General features: G+C 40.4%; 1 protein-coding gene across 1 annotated transcript in view; it reads left to right on the top strand.

Annotated features, from left to right (window-relative positions):
* The first annotated feature begins 1,129 nt into the window (after positions 1–1,129).
* Positions 1,130–9,898, top strand: part of lactbl1b (lactamase, beta-like 1b) — a 28,134-nt gene continuing 19,365 nt past the window's right edge. The window contains exons 1-2 of the mRNA XM_043675441.2: positions 1,130–1,241; positions 8,205–8,348. Of these exons, the coding sequence (XP_043531376.1) occupies positions 8,243–8,348 (106 nt within the window). The 5' untranslated portion in view covers positions 1,130–1,241; positions 8,205–8,242. The remainder of the gene's footprint in view (positions 1,242–8,204; positions 8,349–9,898) is intronic.

Here is a 9,898-nt window from a genome sequence, read left to right as displayed (position 1 = left end):
TTTGTCCCAATCTGCCAAGCCATTTCCCCAATCAACTGCAACTTGGTTCCAGTCACATCACTAATAAAGCAAAAGAAAAAAAATGTTTGAGACCAGAGACATGCAGCTGTTCATGACTGGATTGGATTTTGTTTCCATTTTTCAGAAGCTGTCAGAATTCACATTAGTTGTTATGCCTTGTGCAATTCAATGGAATACCACAAAGTTGTTTTCTTAAATTTATTCATCAGAAGTGGATGTGGCTGGTTGGGCCATCATTTAAGGGCAAGCCCTAAGAAAGTCTCTGCACAAAGAACTTTTATTCCTTTGTGGGATTTGGGCATTGGTGTCAAGGCACTATTTAGTGCCCATCCCTAAACTAGTGGCTTGCTAAGCTATTTTGTACATGCAATGTGCTGAGATGTCTCCCTTTCCAGTTTATGGAGGAGTCTTCCCAAGGTTGTGGGTTCAATCAAGGGAGGACTGGCAAGATGATACCTCACACTAAGTCCACTCTAGTACTTGGGCTTTTAAAAATCTTTGTTAAACATCAGTCTGTTATTTGATTCTTCAATCTTATTATTTCTCAGCATCACTCATAATTCGTTTAAAGCTCATTTGGTGTTTTCTAAAATGAAGCCCAGTTTATGTTACGCTGTGCATGTCTAATTATTTTTTCTTTGTTTAAAGGCTTTCTTTTTTTTATAAATCCCACCCTCTGTATGTTTTGTCCGGTTCTGACTTTCATGTGAAGTTTCCCAACACTTTATCTTTTTAGAAGCCTAACTACTCTTGGTATCTCCTATTCAAAACTTATGTTCTATAAATGATATCTTTTGAATAAAATTGAAATATTCCAGAGTTGTTATATTTGTAATGTTCTTGGACTGACATTGCAGCATGTATAGTCAGGAAGACACCAGGATTACCTGTTCATTAATATTAATTGAGAGCCACAGACAAAATACATGATTTCAGATAATACACGATTGTAATAAAAATAAAGCAGTACTTCAGAGTTTTTCTCCCCAATTAAATGAGCGGATTAAAGATTTTGCTTTCCACTTGTAGGTTTAAGACATAAACCCAGGGATTATGACGTCAGGAGAGGAGGAATTGAGTTCAGATAACAGTGGGTTGATCTGAAACTGCCAGAGTCAATGCACTTACAACCTTTCATTACAAATATCCTGTGGTATAAATCTTAATTCAACGACATTTTATTGGAGATAACTTCGTCTTGTCACAAGTAAAACACAACGGTGAGTGAGTTCCTGTCAGTAGAAACAGGGAGGAATTGGTAAAAATAAACGTTTTTCTTCGTGCGTTAATACTTTTAAAATGCAGCGGTTTGACATATTGGAAATTCATTGTTTGACTCTGAGAATAAAGGATGTGGTAAGCATTGATAAGAAATGTAGTTTAATGTGATCACACTGAATTATACAACTACAAAATCACAACGAATGGCTGATGAATGAATGTGCATGCTTTTAAGCTTTTGTTTTAGAGCTAGGCATAAAATATTCACATGATTCAATAATCCAAAGCATAGCTTGCTCTGTTCTCCAGTAGAGTATCAGCTGCTTGTACAGTCAGAGTGGAGGGGAGAAATAAAGCTGACACGTTTTGCAACATGTGTAAGCCACCAGTCCTCTACATGAACCATATGTTGGCAGATTTGAGTGGATGCTTGGTTTTTTATCCAATAGGTTTGTACAATAGGTTTATTTACAGCCCTAATATTTATAATACATTTTGAGCGGAAAGTGAGGATTGCAGATGCTGGGGATCAGAGCTGAAAATGTGTTCCTGGAAAAGCGCAGTAGGTCAGACAGCATCCAAGGAGCAGGAGAATCGACGTTTCGGGCATGAGCCCTTCTTCAGGAAGGGCTCATGCCCGAAACGTCGATTCTCCTGCTCCTTGGATGCTGCCTGACCTGCTGTGCTTTTCCAGCAACACATTTTCAATACAGTTTGAGCACCTCTTTTACCTCATCTTGCTTTTATTCGATGACCTGTACTTTGTACCTTTGTCCTTCATCTTAGCTTATTAGTATTAAAGCGAGATAAAAGGAATGGTATTACCATTAATGTTGTATCTGACTAACATAAGCAGTTGGAAACTTAATGCTGAAGCTTGGTCTTGTACAGGGCAAAGTTTGATGGAATCTGTTCTTAGCACTCAGTAAGGATTGTTCATCTGAAGTTAAGTGAATATAAGATTGTCAGACATATTGATACCGAGAGGGCCGCAATATTCATTCACAGTTTGAAGCATCTTAGCCAGATGATTTTTTTAAACAATGCTGGGACTCTGCACCTTTAGTATTATTAGAAACATGGTGTTTAATCAGACAATTTGTTCCAATGAAATAGGTTAAGAAGGATCAAGGGTCACAACCTCAGGCCAGTTAAGACCAGAACTAAGTTAGAAGTAATGGGTAGATCTATTCCCAGAGAACAGCGGACCTTTGGAACAAATTATTAGGTATGTGGTGCCAGTATCTTTGTGGAATCCCTTTAAGCAAGAGCCCAGCCTGTTCCTGGTTGGGACAGAGGTCATCTTGGACCAAAGGTAGGTATGGCATGACATTAATCAGTGCTAGAGCAATCCCCTGGGCTAACTTCCATTTCTTTCAAGGGTGTTGTGTATCACCTAGCATTCTGTATAGTCTTAGTGGGGTGAAGAGCTTAACATTCTGATAGACGAACCATTGCTGTTTTGTCTGCTGTTAGTGCAGAAAATACATACTCATGGTGTTTGTTGAGGAAAATAAAAGCTCATGGTTTGGGGATAACATTGGCAAGGACTGAAGATTGGCTGGCTAACAGGTCAAAGAAAATAGGCATTTTTCAAGTTTGCAAGCTGTAACAAGTGGTGTGGCATTGGATCATTTGTAAATGATTTGGAGGAAAGGATCAAAGATATGTTTGCAAAATTTGTTGATGATTCAAAGATAGGAAAGTGCGTTATGAAAAGGACGAATGCAGGTTACAAAGTTATATGGATAGTTTAAGTGACTGGACAAAGATCTGGCAAATTAAGTCAAAAGTAGTGAAATGTGCAATGGACGATTTTGGCAGGAAGAATTTTTTAAAAATCTAAATAGTGCGAGCTTTCAATATTCTGCAGAGGAATCTGGGAATCCTGTTGCATGAATTGCAAATAGTTAGTGTGCAGGTTCAGTAATTAGGAAAGATAATAGAATATTATTGTTTATTGTGAGAGGGATGGAGTACAAAATTAGGAAGATTATGCTTCAGCTATACAGGTCACTGGTGCAACAGTATCTGGAGTTCTGTGCACAATATTGGTCTCCTAATGAAGAAAGATGCATTGAAAGTAGTTTGGAAATGCTTTGCTAGACTGATATCTGGAATGGTGGGTTGATTTCTGAGGAAAGATTGGACAGGCTAGGCCTGTACGCACTGGTGTTTAGAAGAGCAAAAGAGGACGGCACGGTGGCACAGTGGTTAGCACTGCTGCCTCACAGCGCCAGAGACCCGGGTTCAATTCCCGCCTCAGGCGACTCTCTGTGTGGAGTTTGCACATTCTCCCCGTGTCTGCGTGGGTTTCCTCCGGGTGCTCCGGTTTCCTCCCACAATCCAAAAATGTGCAGGTTAGGTGAATTGACCATGCTAAATTGTCCGTAGTGTTAGGTGAAGGGGTAAGTGTAGGAGTATGGGTCTGGGTGGTATACGCTTCGGCGGGTCGGTGTGGACTTGTTGGGCCGAAGGGCCTGTTTCCACACTGTAAGTAATCTGTAAGTAATCTAATCTAAAAGGACTTGATTGAAACATAGAAGATCCTGAGATGTCTTGACAGAATAGGTGCGGAGAAGATGTTACTTCTTGTGGGAGAGTCTAGAACTAGGGGTCACTGTTTAAGACAGGAAAAACTAACATCCCACCAGAGGAACATGAGTTTTTATAATCCTTCCCCTCAATTGAAACAGTCCTGGAATATTAATCCTGCAGTCAATATCACAAAAACTGATTCTAGAATCCCAACAATGTGGAAGCAGGCCATTTGGCCCATCAAGTCTTCACCAACTTCCTGAAGAGTATCCACCCAGACCCACCCCTATCCCAATAGCCCTGCTTTTCTATTGGCTAATCCACTCAATTTACACATTCCTGGAGACTATGGGCAATTTAGCACAGCCATTCCACCTAACCTGCACATCTTTAGACTGTGTTGAGGAAACCCGTACAGACACTGGGAGAATGTGCAAACTTCACCCAAGGATGGAATCAAACCCGGGTCCCTGGAGCTGTGAGGCTACAGCGCCACCCATTGAGCCACCGTATCTCATAATAGAAACACGGAAACAGAAAATAGCAACAGGTGCTAGCCATTTGACCCCTTCAAGTCTGCTCTGACATTCAACATGATTATGGCTGATCCTCTACTGCAGTGCCATATCCTCCCTCTCCCCATATCCCTTGACACTTTTAGATTTGAGAAATCCAAATATTTCTTTCTTAAATAATTTGATATTTCCTGTACTGCCTTCTCTGGTTTGCTACCCACGAAGTGAAGACATTTCTCCTCTGCACTGATTGAAATTGCACACTACACACAGACTCAAAGTCATACAGCACTGAAACAGGCCACACATCCTGAGAATATGAGCCCTTGTCCTGGAATTGCCCTGGAAAGGGGAAACATCATTCCTGCATTCAGCATGTCTATCGTGATGAGAATTTTGAGTTAACGTAAAATCCCTCTCATTCTTCTAAGCTCCAGTGAACATAGGCCTAGTCAACCCAATCTCTCTTCATGTGACTGACCTGCAATCCCAAGAATTGATCTGTTGAGCCTTTAGTGCACTCGCCATTTATCAACTCCTTTTCATCCTGAAGAAAAGTCATACAGAGCATGAAATGTTAATTGTGTTCCTTTCTCCACAAATGCTACCAGATTTGCTGAGTTTCTCCAGCATTTTCTGTCTTTACAGGTCATTTAACTTATGTTTCATTAATTCAAATTCACTATAACACAATTGATGAATTGGAGACACTGTTTTTATAGCGTGACCTTTTAAAGCACATCATAGAGTCATAGAAATGTACAGCATGGAAACAGACCCTTCGTTCCAACCCAACCCAATCTAGTCCCACCTGCCAGCACCGGCCCATATCCCTCCAAACCCTTCCTATTCATATACCCATCCAAATGCCTCTTAAATGTTGCAATTGAACCAGCCTCCACCACATCCTCTGGCAGCTCATTCCATACACATACCACCCTCTGTGTGAAAATGTTGCCCCTTAGGTCTCTTTTATATCTTTCCCCTCTCGCCCTAAACCTATGCCCTCTAGTTCTGGATTCTCTGACCCCAGAGAAAAGACTTTGTCTATTTATCCTATCCATGCCCCTCATAATTTTTTAAACATCTATGAGGTCACCCCTCAGCCCCCGATGCTCGAGGGAAAACAGCCCTAGCCTGTTCAGCCTCTCCCTATAGCTCAAGCACTCCAACCCTGGCAACATCCTTGTAAACCTTTTCTGAACCCTTTCAAGTTTCACAACATCTTTCTGATAGGAAAGGGACCAGAATTGCACGCAATATTCCAACAGTGGCCTAACCAATGTCCTGTACAGCCGTCACATGACCTCCCAACTCCTGTACTCAATACAGTTTTAATACAGTTCCGGCCCCATTCGTTTAAATGGTGCTGCTATTGCATGATTTTCTTATAACACGGGGTTGCACAAGAACAGAACTACCATGTTATAGCAGAACTGTTTTTGTATGTCAGGTTTCCAGCATCCTCAGTATTTTGCTTTTACCATTTAAATAATAATCTGCTATTCTGCTTTTCCTCTTGAAGTGGACAACTTCACATTTATCCTCATTATAATCGCCCACAAAAGAGCTAGGGTTAGGCTTTTTACCACTCATTCTGCTTGTTAAGTTGTCTTGAGGTTTCTGTACATCTGCCTCACCATCCACAATCCCATTTAGCTTTATGTGATCTAAAAGATTGAAACTTAAAAATATTACATTCGATTCCTTCATCCAAATCGTTGATATTTTTTATGAATATTTGGAACCCAAGCACAGAATACAGCAATAACCCACCATTTATAACATTCCACTCTCAGAATGGCTCATTTCTCACTACTCTGTTTTGTGTCTGCTAACCAATTCTTGATCCACGCCAATATGTTATCACTTAGTCCATGTGCTTAGATTTTGTACGTTAACCTCTTATATGGGACTTTATCAAATGCTTCTGAAGATCCCAACACATCACATGTGCTGGTCCTTCTTCATCTAAACTAGTTACATCCCTTTCGAGCTTCAGTAGGTGTGTCAAACATGATTTCCCTGTCATAAATCCATGCTGACTTTATGTAATCCCATTGGTATTTTCCTAGTACACTGTTATCACATGCTTTACAATTGATTGCAGCATTTTCACTACTACTGATATTAAGCTAGCCAGTTTGTTATTCTCAGTTTTCTCCCTTGCTCCTTTCTTAAATAGTTTGCTTATATTTGCCACAGCTGAAAATGTGTTGCTGGAAAAGCGCAGCAGGTCAGGCAGCATCCAAGGAGCAGGAGAATCGACGTTTCGGGCATGAGCCCTTCTTCAAGAACACATTTTCAGCTCTGATCTCCAGCATCTGCAGTCCTCACTTTCTCCTTTATATTTGCTACACTCCAGTCCACCTTCAACTGTTCCAGGATTTACAGAACTTTGGAAGTTGACGACCAATGCCTCCATTGTTTCCATAGCTTCCGCTTTTAATGCCTTGAGATGTAGATTATCAGATATTGGGGATTTATTACATTTCAATCTCAATTGTTGCTCCAGCGTCATTTTTTCACCAGTACTAATCTCTTTCAATTCATCCTTTCCAAAAAACATTTTCTTCCCAAGCATTTCTGGAAAATTATTTGTATTTTCTGTAAAGCCAGAACAAATGTTGTTGTTTAATTACTGTGCCACTCCATGTTTGCTATCATCAATTCCTTTGTTTCAGATTGTAAGGAGGCTACATTTGTATTCACTAATCTTTTCTTCTTTTTGCATTTGTATAGAAGCTCTTACGATCCACTTTTATGTTCCTTCCAATTCGTGGTCATACACTGTTCCTTCCATCTTAATCAACCTTTTGGCTCTCTTTGTTGAAATCGAAACTGCTCCCACTCCTCAGACTCACTGCTTTTTTTTCATAACTTTATATGGCTCCTGAAATGTGTAAGGTGAAGAACTTTGAGTGAATTAACAGGGTAATGGAGTACACATTGAATGGTAGGACCCTAGAACATGCAGAGGATTGTAGGGACCCTGGTTTACATGTTCATAGATCCTTGAATGGAGAAGAAAAAAAGACAAGATAGTTAATAAGACATATGGGATACTTGCCTTTATTAGTCAAAGCATTAAATATAAAAATGAAGACGTTATAATGGAGTTATATAAAACATTAGTTAGGCCATACCTGGAGTACTGTGTGCAGTTTGCAGTTCTGGCTGCCACATCATTGGAAAGATGTGATTGTATTAAAGAGGGTGCAAATGAAATTCACCAGAATGCTGCCTGGGCTGGAGTGATTCAGTCTTGAAAAGAAAGTAGAGGCTGGGGTTATTTTCCACAGAACAGAGAAAGTTCCTGGGGGGAATATGATTGAAGTGTATGAAGCTCTGAAGGGTGTAGATAAGGTGAGTTTTTTTTTCCTTTTGTAGAGGAGTCAATAATCAGGGTGCATGATTTAAAGGGAATTTAAGGACAAGCTTTTTCACCTAGAGGATCATGAATACTATATCTGAAACCCACTACCTGAAGGGATTGCCCTTATATTCACCACAGTGAGAAATGTTCCTTTCTTTTCAATTGCAGAAGGATTAGATGAACTGTGTGATGTACCAAATCTAAGTGAATATCCAACTATAAAAGAGTCGGACATGACAACCTTTGTCAGTCATTCACTGGTTCATCACATGTCAGTGGCTTATAACATACTGGCCCTTATGGATTCTGTTTCTCTGTTATCTCAGGCAGTCTCTGCACTTTGTTCTGTTTTTGCACTGACACCACAGACTGCTATGAACCTTTTATCTCAACAGTAGTAATTAATTCTACAAAGCATGTGCATTTCAGATTTGATAGGAATTTCTGTTAGAACCTAAACATATTAGGAGTGTGGTGATCAACAATTAAGGACATAATAGGATGTGTTTATAATCTGTGCTTTTGTTTTGCAGCAGTCCAGTCCTGAACATTGCTGAAGAAGGTTATCACTATGGATTTGAAATGGCCACATCTTGGCATGGCTTTCTTTATAGTTGTCTCTCTCACTATGACTTGCTGTTTTGTGTGGCAGTACAAACTTCCAAAGAAAGGCCTGAGTGAGTGAAAAGCTATTTTATAATGACTTGGAACTGAGGTTCATTGCTATCTTTAATGTATCTTAAAAAACTTCATAATCGTACCTTTCACACCCAAGATAGCTTTGTCGCCTAGGAACTGTTGTTGTAATGTCAGTAACCAAGCTCCCACAAAGAAAACAAATACCTAATCCATTTTAGAACTGCAGACAATGTGTAAAGGGGTACAGTAGATGTAGCAAGGATGTTTCCCCTGGCTGTGGAATCTAGAACCAGAACACACAATCTTAGGAATAGAAAACAAACCATTTAGGAATAAGATAGGGACAAATTTCTTCACTCAGAGGGTGGTGAATTTTTGGAATTCTCTACACCTGAGGGTGTCATTAGGAGTGTCTAACAAAGAGGATAATAGATTTCTAATTACTAATGACATCAAGGGATATGGATATAGCGCAGGAATATAACATTGAGGAAGATGGTTAGCCATGATCAAGAATGCTCTGATGAAGTTGATTGAGGATAAATATTTGCCAGAACACCAGGGAGAGCCTTCCTACACGTCTTTGAACTAGTGCTGTGAGGTCTTTTATGCTGCTGAGCAATGATTCCTATAGAATTACACTGGAGACACTAAGGAGAAAGTACTGGGGAAACTGAAAAGTCTGAAGCTGGATAAATCACCCTGACCAGATCGAGTTCTAAAGGAGTTAGCTGAGGGGATTGTCGAGGCATTGCTGGTGATCATTTTAGGAAACACTGGAGTCAGGGAGGGTCCCAGAGGACTGGAAAATGGCTAATGTAACACCCTTGTTTAAGAAGGGAGGGAAAGAGAAGAGAGAAAACTAAGGTCAGTCAGCCTGACCTCAGTCGTTGTAAGATTTTAGAGTCCATTACAAAGGATGAGATTGTGGAGTACTTGGATGTGCCTGGGTAAAATAGGGTGGAGTCAGCACAGCTTCATCAAGGGGAGGTCATGTCTGACAAATCTGTTAGAATTCTTTGAAGAGGTAACGAGCAAGTTAGACAAAGGAGAGCCAGTTGGATGTGATCTAGTTGGATTTCAAAAATGCCTTTGACAAGGTGCCACACTGGAGGCTGCTAAATAAGATAAAATCCCATGGTGTTAGTGGCAATGTACTGGCATGGAGAGAGGATTGACTGACTGGCAGAAGGCTAAGAGTTGGGATAATAAGGTTCTTTTTCAGGAGGGCAGCCAGTAACTAGTGGAGCTCATCTGGGGATCAGTGTTGGGACCACAACTATTCACATTATACATCTGGACAAAGGAACTGAGGGCATTGTTGCTAATTTTGTAGATGACACAAAGATAGGTGGAGGGACAGATAGTGTTGAGGAAGTGGGGAGCTGCAGAAGGACTTGGACAAGCTAGGAGAATGGGCAAAGAAGTGGCAGATAGAATACAATGCAGCAAAATATGAGGCCATGCACTTTAGTAGGAAAAATAGAGGCATAGACTATTTTCTAATGGGCAACGGTTTCAGAAATCTGAAGCACAAAGGAACTTGGGAGTCCTGGTTCAGGATTCTCTAGTGGTTAACATGCAGGTT

This window comes from Chiloscyllium plagiosum, unplaced genomic scaffold (genome assembly GCF_037043375.1).
Source record: "Chiloscyllium plagiosum isolate Xiang-an unplaced genomic scaffold, Cpla_swu_hap1 HiC_scaffold_37, whole genome shotgun sequence".
In the NCBI taxonomy this organism is placed as follows: Eukaryota; Metazoa; Chordata; class Chondrichthyes; order Orectolobiformes; family Hemiscylliidae; genus Chiloscyllium; species Chiloscyllium plagiosum.
This window is presented reverse-complemented; position numbering and strand designations above follow the sequence as displayed.